The sequence below is a fragment of the Felis catus genome, chromosome B1, assembly GCF_018350175.1.
Source record: "Felis catus isolate Fca126 chromosome B1, F.catus_Fca126_mat1.0, whole genome shotgun sequence".
Lineage (NCBI taxonomy): Eukaryota > Metazoa > Chordata > Mammalia > Carnivora > Felidae > Felis > Felis catus.
In genome coordinates, this window is record NC_058371.1 from 114,588,856 (window position 1) to 114,613,777 (window position 24,922).

General features: G+C 44.7%; 1 protein-coding gene across 9 annotated transcripts in view; it reads left to right on the forward strand.

Moving 5' to 3' along the window:
* Nucleotides 1-23,202: 23,202 nt before the first annotated feature.
* Nucleotides 23,203-24,922, forward strand: part of LEF1 (lymphoid enhancer binding factor 1) — a 121,305-nt gene continuing 119,585 nt past the window's right edge. For 4 of the 9 annotated variants that reach the window (XM_045056023.1, XM_045056026.1, XM_045056024.1 and 1 more), the window contains exon 1: nt 23,206-24,667. In XM_045056023.1, the coding sequence (XP_044911958.1) occupies nt 24,452-24,667 (216 nt within the window). In that variant the 5' untranslated portion in view covers nt 23,206-24,451. Of the gene's footprint in view, nt 24,668-24,922 lie in introns of all 9 variants that reach the window. The other 5 variants (XM_045056022.1, XM_006930926.5, XM_011281702.4 and 2 more) reach the window with 5 other exon arrangements.

Here is a 24,922-nt window from a genome sequence, read left to right on the forward strand (position 1 = left end):
TAGAAGGATTTTAAAAAATAACCTATTTTGAGAAAAGCCTCTTGTATAAAATAAAACCTTTCAGTCAAAAAGATAAAGACCTGGATATTTGACTACATAAAAATAAAAACTGTCTGCACAGGGTGAGGAGTGAGGAGACTAAATAAAATAAAATACAAACAGTGAACTGGTAAATATGTTTGTGATTCATATCTCAGAAAAAAAGACTAGCATTATTAATACATAAAGATCTATAAGAAATCAATAAGAAAAAGAATAAAACCCAATAGAAAAGTGGACAAAGGATAGGAAAAGTACAGTTTACAAAATAAGAAATACAAACAGCTCTTTAAACTTAAGCAAAGACGTTCACCCTTACTAACAAGATAAGTACACATTAAACTACATACTAAGGCACAATTTTGCCTTCCAAACTGGCAAAGACCCAGAAGTTTGACATCACACTGTGTTCCCAAAGATGTGAGGAAACAGGCATTCTCATCCATGGCTGGCATGAGTATAAATTGGTATGATTGTTTCTGGAGGCAAGCAACGCAATTCCAAACAAAACCACCAGTGCTCATACCTCCTGACCCAGCAATTCCAGTTCTAGCTATTCACCCTCCAGGTACACTGTCCCATTTGCACGATCCCACAACTACAAGAATATTAATGGCTGTGTTGGTATTGGTAGCAAAATACCAATATTTTGGTAGCAAATCTTAGAAATTACCAGCGGAAGACAGGTTAAATAAACTAGGTAACACCCATGTAGTGGAATACTAGGCCACAGATGCTCTACAGGAGCTGGGGGTGAAAGCCCTCTGGGATCCCCTATAGAAAAAAGGGAAACAATGAAACAATGAATAACATGCCATCATGGTGGGGGGGGGGGCGGGGCTGGTGTTGCTACATGGATATGTGCAGGGGAACTGTTGGCTGAGGGTACAAATGTAGGAAGAGGCTCGGTGACAGAATTTTGTGGGCTTTCTCCATTGGCCTAATTATTTTATAATGAACGTTAATTCCATTCTAAATAAGGAAAATAAGCAAAGTCAATTTTATAAGAAAATCAAATGCCCTGTTACTACTCAAACGCATTTCGGAGAAGAAAGTGAAAACAAATAAAACCACCTGGTTCTTGAGGCCCCTCTCCCCCATCCTCAGCAGTCCCCACCCTCTCCCTAGGAAAACAAGGTTGTGTTAAACCCTCAAAGCCTCCCAGCTCAGTTGTTAAGGTAATTGTGTTTACTCTTTTCCAAACAAAGTAATTTGAATCAGAAAAGTAAATGTGCTCAGTCTTCAAGCTCTTTGATGTCACCTTCCTCCTTGCTCTCGAGTGTGCGACACCAACACCCACACCGCCCACAGCACTAGGCCCCGAGCAGGACACACAAATTCTATAAGCATTGCCATAGCTACACCATTTTGCTTGTGATCATGATGTAAAACAAATAAAACAGAAAGAAAATCAAATTCGAAATAAAATAATAGGCCCGGAAAAACACAAGCTGTGGGGTTTTTCTGCCCTTTGAACGTTTGTGGAGATTATGAAACTTTGGAGTAGTTTTAAAGCTCAGAACCATTTTTAGTGTTGCAGAGTCCCAGAGACAAGACTATTTTCTTTCCCGAAAATAACATCTGATCAAGGCAAATGGTATGTTTGAAACATTAAGAGCCAGCATCAGTACCTCCTGAGCCTATCAGTTGCTTTCCCTCTAGATGACCCTTGTTAAACAGCACACCAGCTCTAAATGTGATTTTAGGATTTTAGGTTTCTAAGACTCTGGAGCTGGTGGTTGTTTAGTCATGCAGGCTGGATCCGTGCAGGCAAAGGACAGAGACGTCCATGCTGTATTAGATGAGCTATCCGGGTCATCCAAATAAAATCCTCTAGCCTATGAGACACCTACTGTGTCCTTCACCTCAATCCACCCACCATCAGTCGGGTCTGCTCACTCACTTTGTGGGGTCCTGGGTCTACTCCCCTGGAGTTCTAGTTTCTTTTAACTGTCCCCCCCCCTTTTAACACTCTTTTTCCCCCCTTTTCCTTAGAAAAACAAATTTGAAGTTAGAAGGTATTTAAAAAGAAAAAAAAAAAGGAAAAGATCCAAAAGAAACCTGCTAGAGTATCCTTTGCTCATTTAACACCCTAAGGTTAAGCTTCTCTAATGGCATCTAAATCCTCGGGGTTTGTTTGTTTGTTTTTTTCATTATTTTATGTACTTGCAATAAAAACATTCTTTAGACTTTGGAAATTCTAAATAAAACAAGAACAAAAGAGTGTTCCTTCTTTTCAGCTCTCCACCCAAATGTTACCATTGTAAATCAAGGTAAGAAAGTAAATTAACTGCTGGCATTTAAATGTTTGCTGTCCCAAATATTTATTCCTTTCCACTCCCCCAAATTTGTTTTATACAAAACAATGCTCGTAAAAACAATAAATATTCATTCTTTATCTACTAAAATTTTTAGATCAAAGTACCGTGTGGCCCAAATCCTCAATAGCGAAAAGTAACATTGTTTGTTCAGCAGGAAGCCTTCAACTTCCCATTAGCAACCTGACCAAGTGTGGTTCCCATTTATCTGTAAGTGTTACAGCGCTAGGTGTAGACATAATAATATGATTACAACTTTGTATTTGCAAATACACTTTGCAAACAGAGTTTCACGTACCCTTTAAATGCACCATGTGCTGGCAGGCCTGCCCACCGTTGCACACACCTCACCAAGCTGTTTTTCTGTATCTGCATGTTTGCTTCCCACTGCTGGAATATCAACACCAGGGAGGAACCAACTCTCTGCTACCTCTGTAGCCTTCTGGGGGAGTGGCCTGGAGTCCTTCACTGAAGAGGTGACACAACCTGAGTCCTGAAGGACATTCAGGCACAGGGCAAGTGGTGAAGACTAGAAAGGCGTTGCTGGTGGAGGAAACCACATGACCAAACGCCTGGAAAGCTGCACGTAATTCAGAATGCCTGGAGCCTACTGTATAAACCTGGGTCATAGAGCATACGACTATGGTGTGGGAAACGAAAGCCTTAGGGAGAGTCAAACAGGGAGCTCAACGACTTTTTAGTCCCCTGCTGTAAGCAACAGGAGGTGTTCCTTGAACATGTTTTCTCTTGAAAATCTTTATCTTTATCTGTGCTAATTGGGGAAAAAAATATGTTCATTGTTAAAGAAAAACCAAGTAGTAAAAAAGTGCATAGAATAAAAAATACATGCTCTACCCTCATTCTGTAGAGGTAACACTTTAGTGTTTTATCATAGACCTGGGCTTTTCACTTAAGTGTTTTAAGCAAAAAACTGTCATGATCAGTTTCTGTACCAAAAAATCACTTTGGGTATAAGGTAGTAGATGGGGCAGCTAAGGGCTGGGAGACTCCCCAAGAGACTGGGGCAGTTCTTTCGGAGAGGGTAAGAGCCAGGGACAGGGCGGGCAGCAACAAGGGGTGGAGAGGAGGGCACTTAGGTTCTCATCAATCCAAGGGTGACTAAGAGGGAGGAGTCAAGGATAACACCTTGATTTGGGCTTAAATTGATGAGTTTGGAAATACAGAAGAAATATGGGTTTGTGGAAGGAAAGTAGGAGTATAATTTTGGACATGATGAGTTGATGTGGTCATGGGACAGCCAGGAATGTCCAGGATGTCCTGGATCTGGGGTTGAGGTGAGGGATTTGGAGTAAATTTCGTGTGATGGTGAGATTGTCAGGAACAACCAGAGGAAGGCCTATATTTAAGAAACAAGCAGTCGGGGCACCTGGATGGCTCAGTCCATTAAATGTCCAATGTTGGCTCAGGTCATAATCTCACAGCTCATGAGTTCAAGCCCCATATCAGGCTCTCTGCTGTTAGTGCAAAGCCCATTATGGATCCTCTATCTCCCCCTCTGTCTGCCTCTCCCCCTCTCTCTCTGTCTCAAAATAAATAATCATTGAAAAATGTTTTAAAAAGAAAAAGAAACAAGCAGGCATGGGGGCCTTTATAAAGAAATGGAGAAGGAGGAGACCTAGAAGGGGAGAAAGGAGAGTGGTGTCACAGTCAGTAAGGCAGGACAGATGTTCAAGAAGGATCAGCAGTGTTAAATGCTGTGGAGGGAACAAGTAATTTGACTCAAGTGAAAACAAGCTTTGTTCTTAGTGGTCATCAGGGAATTTAACTGGAATGGGTTCAACACATCATTTATATACATCATTAGAAAAGGACAGGAAGGAAATATAACACAATGTCAACAGTACTTATTTCTGGGTGTTGAGATTATGGGTGATTGTTACTTCCTTCTGTTCCTAGAAAAGAGATGAGTGGTCAAGGGAGGAAGAAGAAGGTACAATATTTGAAAAGGAAACATTTAAAAATTATATAAATGAGAGGTGTCTTGGGTGCTCAATTGGTTAAGCATCCAACTCTTGGTTTCGGCTAAGGTTATGATCTCACAGTTCTTGAGTTTGAGCCCAGCATCAGGCTCCTCACTGACAACATACAGCCTGGTTGGGATTCTCTCTCTCCTCTCTCTCTGCCCCTCCCCCACTTGTGCACATGCTCTCCTCTCTCTCCCTCTCTCTCTCTCTCTCTCTCTCTCTCTCAAAATAAACAAATAAACTTTAAAAAAGTTTAAAAATTATATCAATGAAACAAATTTATTTAATATGTTCAAGCATTTACTGTCATAACGGGAGATACCAACTTTATAGGGAATATAGCATAAAATAACATTACTGGTATTTATTACTGCTTGCTGTTTTGTGAAGGTCCACAGAAAGCATAGTGGAAAACTCTCTGGTTCCCCCCAAAATCCCACAAAGCTAGCTCAGGAACCCATAGCAACATGTCTCCCAAACCTCAGCTATTTATGTCCATGACTTTTGTCAAATCCCTTTGCCACTATCCTATTATTTAATAAACATTGTATTTAAACCAATTCCCCTTTTAAATTTAAATGGATCCATTTAGGGGCCCCTGGGTGGCTCAGTGGGTTAAGCGTTCGACTTTGGCTCAGGTCATGATCTCATGGCTCCTGAGTTCAAGCCCCACATTGGACTCTGCGCTGACAGTGTGAAGCCTGTTTCGGATTCTCTGTCTCCCTCTTCCTCTCTGCCCCTCCCTAACGTGCATGCACTTGCTCGCTCTCTCTCTCTCAAAAATAAATAAACATTTTTTAAAAAATGGATCCATTTATATCATAATAGTAAATGGAAAATAATTATCACAGTAAATGGAAGGTAACTGAAAAATAAGTATAATGAAAACAGAACCACTGCCAGTAAGTCTAGCAAGATGCTTTCAATAACCCAAGGTTTCTAGCCTGAGGCCTGAACTAGCCTTCTGGTCAAAGGAAACTCTATAGGCACTAGGAGTAGCTAAAGCCTTGCCAGTACTGTTTTAGTTTGGATTTCTCCAGAAGCAAACCCTGTAAAAAGAACTCAGTTGCAAGTAGTTCACTTCAAAAGGTGAAGGAAACATTAGAATACAAATAAGGGAGTTGGGAAATGAGATAGAAAAGGGAAGGAAGCCAATACTTGCTGTGTTATCAAGCCAGCAATCACTCTGGGCAACTGAAAGTTAATCCCTCTGGGGAAACTCTGGGAGCCCGCACAGAACACACCTCAGAATTAGCCCACACAAAGCATGAGGGAGCTGGGGTATTTATACACCAACCATTGTTGAAGGCTGATCCCGGGGACCTTAACTCCCCAGCAATCCTGGGCTACTTTGTGGGCATCAAAGAAGACCCCAGAGGAAAGAGAAGACCTCACCCAAAGAATATACTAATGCTACAACTACAAGTCTGGCAGGAGTGCCTTGACTTGATAAAGGTAAAGAGATATGGGTGGGGTCCCACAGATGCTGCTAGATACTAAACTGAGATTGAAAGAGAATAGAAAAGAAAATAGCTTTCTCATTATTTGAGTCAAGGGAAATTATTCTGAGCCTATCCATCACTCAAATATCTTCCTCCATATAACCAACCAAGGGCTCCAGCACCCCGGGAAATGTTTGGACAGGAGCAGCACAGGAACGATAAAGTCTAGCCCAAGCCAGAACACTGAAAAACAGACCTTTTTAAATATTTTAAAATTTAAATTTACCTTCCTTCCTGTCAGTTCGAAATAGCCTCATCATATCTGCTTGCCCAACAGAGTTGGGTGGCTCAGGCAGTTAAGCATCCCACTCTTGATCTCAGCTCAGGTCACGATCTCACAATTCGTGAGATGGAGCCCCACGATGGGTTCTGCATTGACTGGAACCTGCTTGGGATTCTCTCTTTCCCTCTCTCTCTCTGCCCCTCCCCCACTTCCATGCACCTGTGTGCGCGAGTGTGCTTTCTCTCTCTCTCTCAAAATAAATAAATAAACATTAAAAAAAAAAACAAAGAACAGCTTTAAGAAAAAAAAGGATTTTTCTCTAGGCAAGCAAGCCATTAGAATGAAATTGACCACAGAGACAAATGAATAAATGGTCATTTAAAAAAAGGAATTTTACCTTATAAAAGAATCATCAAATTCTTCCAAGTAATAGCTTCCCTGAAGCTATTTTAAATAGCTTCATTTAAAATATGGTTTATTGGGGTGCCTGAGTGGCTCAGTTAAGTGTCTGACTCCTGGTTTTGGCTCAGGTCATGATTTCACGGTTGGTGAGTTCAAGCCCTGCATCTGGCTTTGTGCTGATAGCACGGAGTCTGCTTGTGAGTCTCTCTCACCCCTTCTGTTTCTGCTCTTCCCTGCTAAATTTGTTTCTCTCTCTCTCTCAAAACAAATAAACTTTAAAAACAAATAAATAAAAATAATTTTAAAAATAAAATTAAATAAATAAATGATAAAATATGAGTTTTTTTGTTTTTTGTTTTTTGTTTTTTTACAAATACCAAACAATTCACCCATCCATAGCTCACAACTATTATAATAGATAAAGTATACAGGTACCATGTGCTACCAAGCTGTGCGTAGATATTTTTTAAGATATTCTTTCATTCAAGAAATATTTATTGGACTTTTTCTACATATAAGAAATTGTTATAGGTGCCTTGAGATATAGCAGTGAAAGAAACACAAAAATCCTTTCCCTTCAGGAAACTACATTCTAGTGGGGAAGATAGCCAATAAATAAATAAATAAATAAATAATAGGTACAGGATGTCAGCTGGCAATAAGTGCTACAAATAACACAGGAAAGGAGGACAGGGACTACCAGTGTCTGTGGTGGGGAGGGGGAGGGGGAGGTTATCATTTTAAGTAGAGTGATCAGAGAAGACCTTACTGACAAGGGATATTTGGAAAGACCCAGAGAAGGTGAGAGAGTAAGCCATGCAAAGATCTAGAGGAAGAATATTAGAGAGGAAATAGCTTGTGTAAAGATCCTGGGGCAGAAACAGCAAGGAAAGTGGCAAGGCTGGTCCAGAGCAAGCAAGGGGAAGAACAGGAGGAGTGAGACCATAAAGTCCAAGGTGGGTGGAGATCATATAGGGTCGTGTAGGCCGTTACGAATGGTAAGCAACTGGAGCACGCTGAGCAGAAGAAAGATCTGAACCGACTGAGGTTTAAGGGGATCACTTTGGCAGCTTCGCAGATAGTAGGCAAGTGTGACAAAGGCAGAAACAAGGGGCTCATTTAGGAAGCTATTGTTAAAATCCAGATGAAAGATGATAGCAGCTTGAACTGGGTTGGTGAGTAGTTGGCTCTGGTTATATTTTACAGGTAAAGGATTTGTAGCTAGATTAGATGCAGGGAGTCAGAGAAAAGAGAAGGGTTAATGATGGCTCTGAGGCTTTTAGCCTGAGTGGCATAAGAGTAGACCTGCCATTTCCTGAGATAGAGGACACTACAGAGGAGTAGACTTGGGAGAAGATCAGAAGCTAGATGTTGAATATAACTAGCAGACATCCAAATGGAGAGGTCTGTAAGCAGTTGGATATGCAAGTCTGTGAGTCAGGGGCTCAGTCTACAGGAGAGATTTAATTCTGGGCGTTGTTAGCATCTACATTGTATGTAAGGGCATGAGACTGGATGAGGTCCTCAATGAATAGACAGAAGAGAGGGGCTGAGAGTCTGAGTCAAAGCCCCTCTCTCCACCAACTACAAGTCAGGGACAAGATGGGGAACAAGCAAAAGTGACTGAGGGGTGGCCCAGGAGACCAGGAAAGAACCAGAAGCTGATGACATCCTGGAAGCAAGTGAAGAAAGCGTTTGAAGAGTGATGAACTGTGACAAATACTGATCATGGGTCCAACAAAGAGACTGAAAATTGACCGTCAGATTTAGCAATTTTGGTGGAGAGCTGAGACTAAAATCATGTCTGGAGTGTGTTCAAGAAAGAATGAGAGAAGAGGATTGTATTTATATCTTCTACCTTCTTTGTGTGGTAATATTTGCATTGTTTGGAACCTAAAGAAATATCTGATTTTTTCCCCCGACAAAATAACATATAATTGAATATTAGTTCTGTTCAATTGATTAACTGATTAATTCAGGCAAAACAAAAAAAACAACAAAAAAAAAACCACCATAACTCCCCCCCCCCCCAAAATACCCAACACAACAGCTTCTTTTCTCTTTCGCCTAAGATGTTTAATGATTGGTTTAATTTATGCTTTACTTTTTACCTGAACAAAATATTGGCTTATAAACTATAATATGTGTAGATCATGAAAATTTTGCATATGTAGTTTCTGTAGTGACTTGTAATACATAAGTCAGTAAGTTTTTCCTTCTCTCTTTTCCTCTGATGAGGCACCAATGATCTGGAAGATAGAAAAAAGGAGATAGAAGAAAAAGCGAAGAAAGCAGTACTTCTGAATTATCTCCAACCTGATGATGGAGTTGGTTCCATTTAAATTCAGGTATCAACATAATGAACACAAAGTCATATTCATTAGTGTTCTCAGTGAGAACATAATTATTGACTCATGTACAATGTGAATTGAGTTACCAAAATAAAAAGAAAAGAGAAGTTGCCTCCTCTTTCCTTTTAAATTAAATTCTGCGTCATGTTGATCTGAATACAATCCTGAGTTTTTAACTGTATAAATTAGTTGTAATGTCTGCAGTATCATTTTTATTTGATTGTAAATTCCTCTTTCATCTTTACTAAGACCAGAAGAAACTATGAGAAAATAGGGTATCACTTACCCTTCCTGCATAACCAAAAGTGAGGGCAGTTTTATTCAAAGGATCATAGTCTTAGGCTAGAAATATAATTATTGTTGTTTTATTTCTTTTTCTTCTCCTTTTTTCCCCCTTCAGTAAAAAGGGAACAGAAAAGAGACAGTACAGCTAAAATAGAGTTATTTCCATGAAATATTTCTTCCATAGTGCTGGGAACCCTAAGATAACAGTCTTGTATTCGAATGTGAGAGCCAGAAAATATAATTTACTTGAAGCATTACGTGAAACAGAATAGGTTTTTTTAATCAACCATAGAAAGTGGAATACTCACAGTACCTAATGTACAATGTCCATTTGATTGTCAACATTTTTTTCTTTTAGTAATAAAAAAAACCAGATACAATGACAATGATTATCATTTGAAAATCATTTTTGCTGTTACTATTGTTGGACTTATGAATATAATTAATTATAAAGCATTGGTTCTTGCCTGGAAAACAAGCAAACAAATAAATACCACCTTGGTTTACAAGCGAAGGGGAGAGACAAAAGAAAATATTTAGTCATTAAGTAAACCTCCTCTCCTGCTCCTTTTTCTCAGATTATAATTTAACTTTGATTACTGCTCTCTGTCCACCTGGCCTTCTCATGGAAATGAATCTTTTTTATTATCTTACTTTTCAGCTTACTTATTATTTCTTACCTACATAGCCACCATGCAAAGGTGTTTCTTACCTAGGAGAGTCTTTCTAGTGACCAATTCACCACCTTGGGCACCAAATCATCTTTCCTATCAGTTCTTAATTCCCTTCATTTTCAGGGGTCTAACTATGAAATTCTCATAGCTCACCAGTGGAAACAGTTTATCAGGTGATTTCACACCCCACATGCTGCAGGGTCCATGAAGAAAGGGGGACAGATGAAAGGTCTCAGGGAGCAACACAGCTGCTTGGGAGTGTTTTGTGGTCCATACTCGGAGTAAATTCGGAGTGTTGTTTTCACATTACTGTTTTTGTTTCCCTCACAGCATGCAATGTCTTTCTGGACTATCAGGAAGGATAGCAATCCAAGAAGTTCTGACACTTAGCTAAGAAATCATCTGATCTGAACCATCCTGCAATCCATTCCACAGTCCTCTTTTGGACAGTTCTGACCTGCTTACTGATCAGATTGTTCTGGAAACCCATATTTAAGTTGATTAAATTTTCTCCTTCCTGGAAGTTCAGGTTTATCTTCATGTTAGAGACAGAGAGACAGAGAGACAGAGAAAAGACAAGAATGTCAACTATTTCACAATAAGGGGAAAAAACATCAGACTACATCCCGTCTGTATTTGTTAACACTTCCCCATAAGAGAAATCCAGGAAATACTTTTTTTTCTTCTTCTTCTTCACATTAAGCACAATTTTGTGTTGCAGCCAGAAGACCCTCCTGTTTGCTGTGTTCAAGTGTGTGTGTATGCAGTGGACTAGATCAGACAGAGCTCAGAGGAATGCTGAGCTCACGAGGCATGCACTGGGGGCATGAACAAATCCACTATGTTGCTCTCCTGTGTTTCTACAGCCACCAAAGATCCTCACGTTCCCAAGTCTCTGGGATGCAGCTGTCTCTGGAAATCACCCCATTACTTCCTTCTCAGTTTACCCCCTAAGGCTCCTCCCCGCAAAAATCCCTGTCTGGAGCAACCAAGACCTCTTCTGAGGTTTGTTGGGACCACAGACATCATTTCATCTATTACACTGAAAAACAATTTGCAGTATTTCACTGAATTTACCTGGCTGGTGTTCCAATTCAGCATTTTAATAGCTAACCTGATACTATGAGTTCCATTTCTGCCCTTCCTATATAAAGTACATTATTGGCATATTTTCTGGAAAGGTGTATTTTAATCCAAAGCAGCCAGTAGGAAAAGAACAACCTAACAACACATGACATTTCACCAAAAATGTAGCTTAAAAAGTTACTTCCAAGTAAATTCATTCTCAGGGCATCTGGGTGGTTCAGTCGGTTGACTGACCTGATTTCAACTCAGGTCATTATCTCACGGTTAGTGAGTTGGGAGCACCCATCAAACTCTGTGTTGACGGTGCGGATCCTGCTTGGGATTCTCTCTCTCTCTCCCTCTCTTTCTGCCCCTTCCGCATGTATGCTCACTCTCTCTCTCAAAATACATAAACTTTAAAAATAAATATTTTAAAACCCCAAATAACAAAATAAGTTCATTCTCTAGGGGAATGTCCAGAGTAGCTGAAGTATTCTGTAATTTTATTGGAGTGATTGTTTCACAGGTGTGTGTATTTACCAAAACTTGTAATAAAGATGTTTCTACAAAGTACTTGCAAGCTGCATTCAGTACAGTGCTCTTTTAGTGCATGGAAGGGATACTCGTTCTGGTAACGCATGTAGCGAAATGTTTTTAAAAATCCTTGAATTAATTGTACACTTAGAAACTTCGCATTTCACTGTTTAAATTTTGCCTTAAAAGTAAAAAAAAAAGCCTTTTTAAAAAATTGCTATAAATGGTCAGAGCCCGTCTGTATTAACTTCTGCATGCTCACAATTTCAGTTTGTCCTGAAATCGTGTCTGCTCTGATGCAGTGGCTCCAACACTGCCACTGATGTCTTCATCCTCTTCTTTTCCTTGGTGATTTATTTCTTTAGATTATGGCTGTTCTTATTGTCGAAATTCCCTAGCATCAGCTCTTTTATTTTTTAAATCTTTTTTTAAATTTTTTTTTAAATTTATTTTTGAGAGAGAGAGAGAGAGAGAGAGAGAGAGAGAGAGAGAGAGAGAGAATGAGCGGGGGAGGGGCAGAGAGAGAGGGAGACACAGGATGCAAAGCGGGCTCCAGGCTCTGAGCTGTCAGCACAGAGCCTGACATGGGGCTCGAACTCACAGACTGTGAGATCGTGACCTGAGCCAAAGTCGGAGGCTCAACCGACTGAGCCACCCAGGAGCTCCTGAATCTTTTTTATCACATTACATTTTAACTTTTTAAAATCTTCTTCATCTTGATTCATTGCATATAAATGTTTTTAAAAGCACAAAGATGAAACTAAACACCACCCAAGTCTCCACTATTCAGAGAAAACTACTGTCAGTATATTAGTGTCTATCCTCCTAGAGATATTGAATAGATATTGACCAAGTGCCCAGTTTGTAGCAGGAGAAGTTCTAGGTACTGGGTATACTGTAGTAAACAAGGCAGTGCCCTTGCCCTCATAGAGCTTATGTGCTAAAAAATGCTAACGTGAAGGGGATTTTTTCTTTTTTAATGAGGCAGGATTGTACTTGTTCTTTCATAATCTGCTTTTTCCACTTAACATAATACTAATATCTTTTCTTCAAGCGAATAAAAACATGGCACCATTTTCGTATCCGCATAGCCTCCACGGTATGGCTTTTTAGAATGTATTTAACAAATCCCCTAGTTCAAACAACCATGTTCGCCTCTATGAACATCTCAATGACAGTATCTTGAATATATTTTTAGTGATCTTCTTGCTGGCAAAATAATTTCATTTTACTTTCTTTATTGCATCAAGGTTTAAATGTCTGAAATGGGTGAAACAATTTTGCAACTATAAAGCGTCTGCCTAAGCCTAAGACTAATGCCTTATTAAAGTATTTTGGTTGAAAACTCCAGGCAGAAGACAGAGATTTACTACCTGGCCCATGTGTGACCAAAAAGTAGTTTAGAAGCATAGCTGAAAATGAAATCTGGGGTGGGAGCCAGAGCTCTCCATACTACCTATTTCCTGAGAAACCTCTGATCCTAGATGACCTGTAGGGAACTTAGAGCTTAGCAGTTTGGCCAGAGAGGGGAAAGTCATTCAAGAAGAAACGCTACAGGAAATCTTCAACCTACATATTTTCTAAAGCGCACTGGTGAATCCACTATTTAGAATGTGAAAACATACTCAAAGAAATAATTCAACAACATACTTGAACCACAACTATTTACTGAGCCCCTATTACGTGCAAAGCACTATTATAATGCATTTAAAGTGAGGATTATAATCTCAAAGTAGTTCAGACTTATTTCACTCTCCAATAAAGTTGAAAATCTGTATTTGCCATGAAAAATAGTATGTAACAATACATTGTAATAATATTACTTGATATGTAATACTCTTTGACACATCTTTCATCATCTACTGTTTTAAGGGAAGTGTGCGTGTGCGAGGTATTATTGTAGCAAGGGAGCTACCAAGATGAATCAGACACACACTTGTCATTAAAGAGTTGACCGAATACAGCAAAACTGCCTAATACAGTAGCCTCTAGCCATGTGTGTTGCTGAGCCCTCAAAATGTCATTGGTCTGAACTGAGAGTGCTGTAGGCAAATAATACACCAAATTTCAAAAAGTTAATATGAAATAGAGAACGTAAAATCTTTCATCAGTAAGTGTTTAAAATGATTACGTGTTAAAATGGGAATATTTTAGGGGCATCTGGGTGGCTCAGTGGGTTGAGTGTCTGCCTTCGGCTCACGTCATGATCTCACAGTTCATGAGTTCCAGCCCCGTGTGGGGCTCTGTGCTGACAGCTGGGAGCCTGGGGCCTGCTTCGGATTCTGTGTCTCCCTCTCTCTCCACTCCTCATGCTAGTGTGCTCTCTTTCTCTCCCTCAAAAATAAATAAACATTAAAAAAAATTTTTTTAATGGCAGTATTTTGGATATTTGAGTTAAATAAAATACATTATTAAAATTAATTTGGGACACCTGTTTGGCTCAGTCATGATTCCAGGGTCACATGATTCCAGGGTCACAGGATTGGCTCACGTCAGGCTCCACGCTAAGTGTGGGGCCTGTTTAAGATTCTCCCTCTCTGTCTCTCTCTGTCTCTGTTTCTCTCCCCCTCTGCCCCTCCCCTCCTTAAGTGTACACACCATGCACATACATTCTCTCTCTCTCTCTCTCTCTCTCTCTCTCAAATGAAAAAAAAAAAATTATTTTTTGGGGGGGGGTGCCTGGGTGGCTCAGTCGGTTAACATCCAACTTCAGCTCAGGTCATGATCCCGTGGTTTGTGGGTTCGAGCCCCACATCGGGTTCTGCTGACAGCTCAGAGCCTGGAGCCTGCTTCACATTCTGTGTCTCTCTCTCTCTCTCTCTGCCCCTCCCTTGCTTGCACTCTGTCTCTCTGTCTCTCTTTCTCTCAGAAACAAACATTAAAAAAAAAAAAGGAAGAACAGAAATTTTTTATAAGATAAATAAAATTAAGCAAATTTTAATTTAATCTTTTTCTTTCCAGCTTCTTAAAATTATATATGGGACTTGCACTATATTTCTGTTGGCAGTGCTAATCTACACAACTATAGCTACCACTTACTCAGCGTTTATACTATATACCAGGTAATTTTAGATCAAATATATATAATCTTCCATAAAGGAAGCATTACAGATAAGAAACTGAGGGTTCAAAAGCTGTATTAACTTAGCATGCAGCACGTTTCTAGTATATTTTCTGTGTACCAAGAGCTGTTGTAGGCAGTGGGAATATCAGAAAACAAATACTCTCATGGAACTTACATTCCGGTGGGACAAGAAGGTAAAACATAAATATTAAAAAATATGTCAGGAAGTGATAGATGAAGAAAGATGAAGCCTGTAAAAGAACAGATAGTGCCCAGAATTGGGGTGAAGTGGAGGTGAGGAGTAGTCATCTGAGCAGAAACATGAAGAATGAATCCTGCAAATATCTACCTGGCCAAGAGTCTCTGGGCAGAGTCAACAGCAAATAAAAGACAGTGCACGTGCATGCACGTGCACTTTACACACTGGAGGAACTGCACAGAGAGCCGGGTACTGGAGAGCAGTGAACAAGGAGTAGGAGAGGAAGTCAGGAGTGCGTTGACGGCAACTTGGGAGCTTCCTCCTCACACTAGGGACTGTTCAAGGACGACTTAGACTGCTCTCTGATGCATGGACTGTTGTAGGGCATGCACGGAACACAGCAAGAGGGGAAGCCGGAAACCAGCTGGAGGCTACTGAAGGAGTGCAAGAGAGATTGTACGAGGTCTGTTTGCCTCAGCCACTGGAGATTTGCTGTTCCTGCAATACAAAGGAAAATAATCTAAAAATTATTCAGAGAATTTGAACAGCAAAGGTCAAATATCTGGATAATTCAAGCTTCAAAATATATTTGGGATTGTGTGCAGTTATCTGAACTGGCAGTCAAAAATCATTGTCTAACTTCATAGCATAGTAATTTATCTCTGTCCCTTGCTTTCTGCCAAGTTAACCTAAGGGAAGTGGGCTTGAGATCTGTAATTGGCAGAGGGGATCAGAGGACCTTTAAAAGTCAAATTCAGATCAGGCAAATTAGCTTTATTTCTGCCAGAGAAAAGTGTTCAGTTGAGCCAGATGACAATTTTGTAGCCTAAACTATTTGCATTGGCTCAGCCTACCTTCTGAATTACTCCAATAATTGTTAATTCTCAGTTTAAGCATAGCTGCACACCCAAGACAGAGTTAAAAAACTAGAAGCTGTGTTCCGGATAAATGTATATATTAGCCTGGATAACTCCACTCAATGAGTCTGTTTTTATGGACAGAAGTACTTTAAAAAAGAAAGTATCCTCAAGGTCAAATGTTTTTGTTAATTTTGTTAATGTTTATTTATTCTTAGAGAGAGAGAGAGAGAAAGAGAGAGAGAGAGAGAGAGAGAGAGAGAGAGAGAGAGAGAGAGAGAGAGAGAGAATGAGCAGGGGAGGGGCAGAGAAAGAGAGGGAGACAGAGAATCAGAAGCAGGCTCCAGGCTCCAAGCGATCAGCACAGAGCCTGATGTGGGGCTTGAACTCATGAACCATGAGATCATGACCTGAACTGAAGTCAAACATTTAACCCGACTGAGCTACCCAGATGCCCAAGGTCAAATGTGATATAGGCCAAGACCCTTCTCCTCTGAGAGGTAAATGAAGGTTTTAAGTAGGTACTCCATTTCAAGTGGAAACAAATACACATCAATCACAAGGACCCCTAAAAGTTATATCATGATAAAAAGGAGGCACCATCCTGACCATCCAGGTTGGTTTATTTACTTTGATGGAACTCACTAGAAAATTGTTCAACATGCTGCACTGTGCCTGTGTAGATGTGTTTTCTGGGCATCGGATGTAGTTCCTGTCAGGCGCTTTCCCGGGGCACTAAAATGTATAGATTACACACATCAAAGACAGACTGCAACCACGGTAGCTGAAATTTACACAAATCTGTGCTGTGAGTAACTGGATAAACAATGAGACTAATGACCTTGTTCTTCATTAATCTCCATATGGCTCTGTTGGTACTGCCCTTGCCTTCAGGCAAGAAGGCTGTGGCTTTGGCTTCTCGCCTCAGACCAGGGATTAGACTCTGGCTCAATGCTGACAGAGCCCAGGGCCCTGCTCCTACAGCCCAGGAGGCCTGAAAAGACTACAGAGGCCACCCATCTTAAGAGGTGCATTTACCTCGATTCAAGAAACACCTCATTACCATATCCACTGAGGAAACAGATTTGGAAAAATAAGAAAATCCTTTAACCATGCCTCCCCATTCAGAGAGTTTATTTTCTCCAATGGAGGGCCCCAGGTTTTCCTTAAGTATTTTCAGGGCCTCCCCATTGCCCCCCAAAACGAGACAAAATCCTCAGTGCCTTGGTCCATGTTCTTTTTCCAGCCAAAAATAAATTTCAAAATGGCTGCATCCGTTAAGAAGGGTGAAAGGAAGAACATAAGTACCCCCCACCCCCCCACCCCTGTTGCTATAGAGCTCCTTCAACACCATTTGCAAGATCTGAGTGTTGCTACGAGCAGAAGGCAGCCCAAAGAGATAGAGCATCTCAGGAGGACTCGTACCTGGGCAGCCTTGGGCCGCAGAAGGAGACTAGAACCAGAACACTGGAAACTACCCCCTTACTCCTGCTTTCATCACTCTGTACACAGGTCTCACTGGAAAGCCTATACTGGGAGGTGGAGCCCAGGAAATGATTCCATCGGAGGGGCTATCTTAAGTTAGGGAAGATCACAAATGAAGCACACTCAGCTAAATGCCCTCAGTGCTACACACCCAGCTCTAGCCATAACCTTTATTGCCTTGTAAACTTGAGATGCCTCAGTCTGAGCTATGTGATCACATTCTATGCTGAAACGTAAATTCTGATGGGATTTACTCAGTCCCAAGAAACATCTCTTACACACCTTTCTAGTCACTCCCCTCTGCGTTCTTAATGTTGTTGTTTTGAGTGTTTTATCTATACGTGCTACATGTTAACCCTTTCATAGACCATCATACTACTAAGGTCTCAGAGTTATTATGAGCTGTGTCAAATGCCTCCCAAAATAATATTCTATTCCCAGTATCATTTGTCTACATCCATTTATCTATCCATTGGGAACCCATCACAGCATGAGGCAGAGGTAAATCACATTCTCTCTCTCCCTGCAATGTTTTTTCTCTCATCACACTTCCAGGGGTAACAAATGCTACGATGATTTTGGTGCCTTTGTAACACAACTTGCAGATATGGAGATGGCCACAGCAGTAGATGAGCAAGTGTGAAACCATCCCCATTTACTCCTGTGGTAGAGACTCCTAGTGCCTTAGAAGTTTTCGTGTTGCAACTTACAGGTCTCCTGAAGAATCATCTTTGCTTCCTACTTTCACAGGCATTACCTCGCTGAATTCTTACAACAATCTTGTCAAGTAGGCCATTATTACACCCATTCTGCAGAAAGAAAGACCGGAAATGGCTTGCTTGCCGTCAGCACAGCATGGCATGACAGCCTTGGTGCCCACCACGGAACCAGGATTTCCAACCCCGCATTACACTATTTCAAAGCAGTCTCTTCATATTGAGTTGCTTCTAAAACAACAGAATACTGCTCAAGTAGTGTATTCCAAAAGGGGCCTTGTGGTTTTATTGAACTATAAAGACAAACTTTCTAGCTAGTCGTCTGTAGGAAAAGATTTCAGAAGTCTGTCAACGGGATTTCAAACCACAGACCCCAGATAGATAGTGCTCTGATAAAAAAAATATTAGCATTGTTTTTGCAGGATCTAACTTCTGTGGGGAAAAAACTATGTAGTGCATCATATCGTGTGTAGCAAAAGAAGCACCATGCACGATGAACATGTACACAGGTGTTGTCAACGTTCTCTTCCCAATGTGGCCACAGAAGAAAGTGTGAAGCATACTGCCAATAAGACAATATTTATGGCTCAAGAAATTCGGCTTCACATAACAGTAATTATGAACAAGATATTTTCCCTAATAAAAATTACTGCAAGACAAAAATCTGGAGGAACTAAATGTTTCCCTATGCCCTCTTTATTTTATTCCACGTGCTCAAGAACGGTTGCGGGGAAAGAAAGGGAGAGAAGAGTAAAAAAAAGGAGTGGAGGGAGAAGGGGAGTCATAGCGAGACGGCCTCTGCTGAGGGTTGGTTTTGCTTTAGAAACTGGAATGTGTCCAGGCTTGATTTTTATTTTCAATTCACATTTCAGATCCAGCTCCCCAAACTCTTTGATCTTTCTCCCTGTCTCCTTACCCGGAAGAGAACCCTTGGCCTTCTCAGCTGGGAGCTGGGAGCACACGTGGAAAGACTGGCTCGGATCCATATTCTTGCCAAATTTAGTCACACAAAGGGGCCTGCAAGGGAAAAAAGAAAGGATGAAAGCGGCAGCCGCCACGACTTCAAAGGCCGTGCCGCCGAGCCGGGCCTTGCGCAGGCGCCGCCCTCCGCGGATATAAGGCGCGGCTCGCGCGCGCGAGGCGGCCTCTGCGCGCTGGTGTCCCGCGCGCGTCCCCGGCTCGAGCGGGCGGAGGGGACCAGCTGTGGAGGGGAGGGGCCCAAGGGGCGGGCCGCCGCTGCCGGAGGCCGGTCCCCACGCCAAGTTAAGGCGCCTGAGAAAAGTTTTCAGACCCGAGAGAAAAGCATTTACGCCAAGCCCACTAGGCGAGCCGTCCTGTGGCCTCTGCACATTTATCCCAGCACGCACATCCATGCCACTCCGTACTGGGGATTCCCCCTTCCAGACGTACGGCCGGTGCCTCTGCGCCGGAGCCCCGGTCCCTGCGGCGGTTGACAGGGGTTCCCATTGCGGAGCCCCGCCGCGAGGGCGCGTGGCGGGGCTCTTTCTGGCCCATTCTGCTCCTCGTCCCCTCGTTCCTGTCCGCGATCACCCCAGCTTGACTCCTCTCGCTCCGGACGGCCCCGGGATGTGAGCCCTCGCTTCTCGGGTGGCACAGGGCCGGCTGGTCCCACACAGGAGGATGGGATGTGGCCTCGGCACGACCCGGCCCTCTGCACCGGCGCGCCTCGGCCCCCCCATCCAGCGAGCTGCGGACGCCGAGCTCGGCCCGCACCCGCACGAGCGCGGGAGAAGCCACCGGAGAGCTGGACGCGCGGGCGGCCGCGGGGTGCTCCGTGGGCGGGCCCCACGAGGCTGTGCGGGCGCGAGGCTGCCACCCCGACGTCCCGAATTTGGCCCCGAATTTGGGAACGACTCTTTCACGGTCCCAGGAGTTGTTACCCGGCGGGTAGGGGGCTGGGTTTGTCGGTCTGAGGAGGAGACCAGAAGAGGCGGAAGAACCCCTGGGATGCAAACTGCCATTTACCTCGCGCCCCCCGCCCCCGCCAAGTCCGTTAAACTGAAGGTGCCCACAGCTTCAGTCTTCTGGCGAAGCTAGGGTGGGGAATCGAGGGTGCCAGAGTTCCGTCCGTCCCTGGAATCACAGTTTTCGTTTTCTACTTCTTCCCCGTCATTGCTCTCCCCTCGAGCATCCTCTTCCGTAGGCCCCCGCCACCTCCTTCCTTTGGGATCCCACCAAAGTTGTAGCTGGGAGAGACTCCAGGCCACACAAAGGGGAAGACCCGGAGTCTGGGCGGGGGGTTAGGACCGAGGGGGCGGAGAGGGCTCTGAAGGGCACCGCGCTTTTTCTCTCCTCCCTGTAATTAAGGACTCGAGTGTCTGTAGCTGAGTCGACTTGGCAGCAAAATCGCCAGGGGGGAGGGGTCTCTGGTGGGAGTGGGGGTCATTCTAGCTCCCCTGTCTGCACCCGCGGGGGCCTGGGCCGCGTTTACCCTGCGGACTGCGAGGCCCGTCTCCGCTCCCCCCTCTCCTCGGTTCCGGCCCCGGGTGGGCGCCTCGTCCCCCACGCGCAGCGCCGGCGACGGCGCCCGGCACCGAGGGAAGTGTTGATATAAAACAAGTCACTGTTCGCTCCCAAACTAAACCCAAACCAACCAAAGCCACCAAGAGGGGAAAAACCAACAGCAATACAGCCAGCCCCTAGCAATTGTTTCACGGTCGGAATTAAATCACATCAAAACGCCCCCTGAAACCCACATCCTGAAGGAGTGAACCTGCAACAGCCAACCTCTAGTCGTTCGCTCGAGTTCACACGAACAACCCGCCTCTACATCCGAGGGAAGGGGGCGGCGGGCGGCGGTGTTTCTCCCGCGCCGCACCCACCACATCCCGGACTGTGCACCCAAAGCGGCGGCTTGCATATGTAATAGCAGCCCCCACACGAATTAGAAAAGACCTCCCGGCGACAGAAATGCCTTTGCCTGCAACATCACCGAACCAGTTAGAGGAGAAGGAACTTCTTGCCGGGGTTACTGCACCCCTCCTGAGTTCCCCTGCTTTCCAACCCCCATCCACCCGCCCCAGGAGAGACGGACTTCACGTGGAGATGTCAACCTCCTTCTCAGACAAAGCTTCAAATATACTTGGGTGAATGTTTTCTGGTAAAGCCCCCTTTAAGTACAGCCCGTCTCAAGATTAGCAACAACGCTAGGGACAGTCAACACCCGCACGCCTCGGGGAGGACAAGCAGCCACATAAACAGAGCAAAGCGCTCGGTGATTTCGTTAGAAACAATGTTTCCATAGGAGAGGGTTACCGAAAAGTACCAAACACAGCCACCTACCCTCGGCCCTTCAAGTAAACAGTTCCCACAAGTTATTATTCCCCAAATCCCCATCTTCTCGAGCTTCTAATCCCCAGGACACCTGAACGGGATCTCCAAATGACTCCGGGAGTCCAGATAATTAACATGAAGGAGAAAATGGGATTCGAATTAGTTGTAACACTTAAACAGGGAGATGTAGGAGTTGCCACTTAATATCTTTTTGGCTTCCAGAAAATATCCTCTGGCCATTCTGTGTGCTGCCCCCCCCCCGCCCCGCCCCTCCTCAACATTTTGATGCAAAGGAACCTCTCTCTACTCTGGCTACTTTAGTGAAACTTGCATTTCCCAGTTCTTTTCCTATCAGCCAAATTGGCACATTTGTGGGAGAACTTTTGACTTTGCTTTCCCATATTTCTTTTAGAACAGAAGGTATGAATGTCATAGCTACATGTTTACAGCCCTAGTACTTTGCACTCACATTGGTACATAACTTCAAGACAAGTTCACTACTGCCACCAATTTAAAAAATGGGTTTCTTGCCAATCTTTTCAGTATTATCTTACAGACACATTTTAACAGCAGAATATTCTTTTTGTTTTTCTTCTCTAAGGCTTTGCATTGTCAGCATTTAAAGTGTATTTAATGCTTTACTCTTCCTGGCTCCCATCACCAGCCCCTTAATTTTGCCCCAATCCCTGCGGATAGAATATGTGTGACAACTGACAGTGCTGTATGTGACCAACTGAACCCTTTAAATGATAGCTTTAAAAAATTGCTTCCTAGTAAATTCCCGTCCCTAGGAAGTAGTTAGCAGTAGGCAAAGTTTTAAGTGCTCATTTTGAGCACTGTTAAGGTCTTTACTTATATAATGTCCAGCAGCTTGCAATTTTCCCCCGGGGAAAAGAGGGATCCTTGTATGACTGTTTCCTATAAAATAGAGCTAATGTCTGATTCTGTAGTGTTTTCCTTATTTTCAATTTAAGGTAGATGGAGACACATTTCTCCCTGCTTCTTGTTTACTGTTCTGAGGTTTTACAGATGGCTAGTGTATTGGGTATAATAATTTTGCCTGGATTTTTAACTGAGGGGGTTTGAGAGCCAAGGAACAAAATGTAACATGTTTTCAAACTTCAGCTTCACTTATACTGTAACTTTCACAAAGCATCTCCTTAAAAGTTCTGTCCTTGTACAAAATGCATCAAAGAGATGGTGGAGGTTGGGGAATTTTTGAGGTCGGATTCGGATTTGCATCTTCAAGGGTCTCTTTGAGTGCACAGTCCGAGGTGCCAGAGACTGCCCGGTCCTCCCTCCCTCTACTGGCATCGCACTCCTGGGTCCTTTTGCCTTCTCTCTCCCTCCTTGGGTTGTTTTTTCATTCTCTATTTGGTTCCCATACACTGTGGTGTGTATCTCCTAAATTCCACGAGAAACCTAGCACAACTTTCTCTGTACATCCCATGGTGAGGATGTACTGAAAGAGATCTTGTTTTAAAAGGCGGTAATTAAGATCCAGTCTTCAGTTTTTTTCTTCTGTGTTCTATTTTTCTCGGTAAGCCTGGAGATTTAATTTTTGCTAGCATGCGTTCTCTTGTCCTTTGACATTATATTTTCGGAAACCCACAACTCTCTTCCTTGTCCTTCTTGTTTCCGTTCTCTTAGTTGAGCAATGTCTGTTATATTTTCCCCTTTTCCTTCTCTCTGTCCCCAATTCCCGCCTCATCCGCCCTGTCAGAGCATCTATCAATGTGGTGTCGATCACAGCTGCGGCGGCTTCTCTTTCATCTTCGTAGCCCTGCCAAAGGGAGGGAGGGAGAGAGAGGGAGGCGGGAAAGAGGGTGGGGGGAGAGACTTGCAGAGGAAGGTCGGGGTTGGGGGGGTGTGGGACAAGAGAGGGGATACTTAGATGTTGAAGTTAAACCTTCCCAGCAGAATTTCTTGTCAATTTCACGCGGGCAAAGGGTGCTTCTTCGTGGGTTACAGGAAGCGCTGGGTCCTTCCTTCTCTCAGCAAGTTGCCTGATTCTTTCCTCTAGGCGCGCGCACGCGCGCGCGCGCGCACACACACACACACACACACACACACACACACACACACACACACACATAGCACTAGGACTCGTCCTACAGGCTCTGGGAAAAGAAAAAAAAGTCCTCAATCACCACCTCCTTCTCGCCGTTCTCCCTCCCCCCCCCCCCAGCGGGCGGCCGAGGAGAGCTGGAGGCGGGGGAGGGGAGGGGGAGGAGAAGCGACGCAAGTGGGTAGCTTTTCAGCGCCAGCCAGGCGCGGGAGGAGGAGAAGCAGTGGGGAGGCGCAGCCGCTCACCTGCGGGGCAGGGTGCGGAGGAGGGACCCGGGTTGAGCACTCTCGGTCCGAGGAGCCTGGACGCACCCGGAGCCTCGAACGCGGCCAAGCTCAGGGCACCCCCCCCTTCGGCCAGGCGAACCCGAAGGTGCAGCTCTTTGCTTTGACAGAGCGGCCCGGCGGAGGCGTGGAGAGCGGCGAGCGAGAGCGCCAGACTGAGAAACTCGAGCCGGGAACAAAGAGGGGTCGGGCTGTGTGTGTGTGTGTCGGCTCGAGCTCCACGCAGAAGCATATGGGTCCGAGGCCCCTGCTGTGACTCCCCGAGACCCCGCCGTACCCTCCACTGCCGACTCCCAGCGCTCGCCCGCACAAACTTTATTCTTGGCAAACTTCTTCTCTTTCTCTTCCCTCCTCCTCCCCCTCCACCACCTCCTCCTCCTCCTCCTCCTCCTCCTTCCTCCTCCTCCTCCAGTAGATTAAATGCGCCTGGAGAAGGAAAACCGAAGCGAAAGGGAAGGAAATAAGAAGCTCTAAAACGGACATCTCCGACCCGGGTGGCTCTTTAATTTTTTTTATCCTCCAGGAAGTGGACTTTTCGTTATCTTCTGATTCTCCTTGTACCTTCTCTGCTGAGGCAAACGGAGTCTTTTTGCCCAGCTTGCCTCCTTTCTCGGAAGACAAACTCCCAAATTGGCAACCGGGGAAGCTAGGGTGGAGAGGTTTGCGTAGAGACGCGCCGACGGACCCTCCTCTGCACTTGGGAGAGTCGTGCTTCCACCGGAACCGGCGTCCTCCGCGCGCAGACCCTGGAGACGCTGGGGGCGTGGGGTGGCCCCCGGGGCATCCTAGCCTAGCACGCGCCACGCAGCGCAGACGCCCCCAGAGGCGCCGGCTGTAGCGGCCTTAAGCAGCCCCGTGCCCTTCGGCCTCGAGGGCGGGCGCAGGCGCCGGTCTCCGCGGAGCGGGAAGGCGCGGGCGGCCGCCGGGGCTCGGGCACCGCCGCAGCTGCTCCGGCCGCGGGCTGCCGGCCCCATTTCCGCCCGCTCTTCGCCCTCACGCATCCTTCCAGATCTCCTTTTTCTCCTTCCTCTTTCGTTGATCCCCTGTCTTTCCTGCTGTCGCCTCGGGTGCTCCTCCAGCGGAGCGGAGATTACCGAGTGGTCGGGATGCCCCAACTCTCCGGGGCCGGCGGCGGCGGCGGCGGGGGAGACCCGGAACTCTGCGCCACCGACGAGATGATCCCCTTCAAGGATGAGGGCGATCCTCAGAAGGAGAAAATCTTCGCCGAGATCAGTCACCCCGAAGAGGAAGGCGACTTAGCCGACATCAAGTCCTCCTTGGTTAATGAGTCTGAAATCATCCCGGCCAGCAACGGACACGAGGTGAGCGGGCCGCTGCCTAAGGTCCGAGAGGCGTGGCGGGTCCCGGGGAAAATTAGAGGAGGGACGGAGATTCTGGGAGCGTCGACTGATGGGTCCCGAGTAGGTCCTCCTTTTGCTGGGGTGGGGGCTTGGGGGTGGGGGGGTTGGATGGGCCTCCCGGCCAACATTCTTCGTGTGTGGGGGTGTGGGTGTCGGTGGGAGGTGGAGAAGTGCAGCGAAGGTTACTCCAAGTGGGTCAGTTCTGAGGTTCGATGA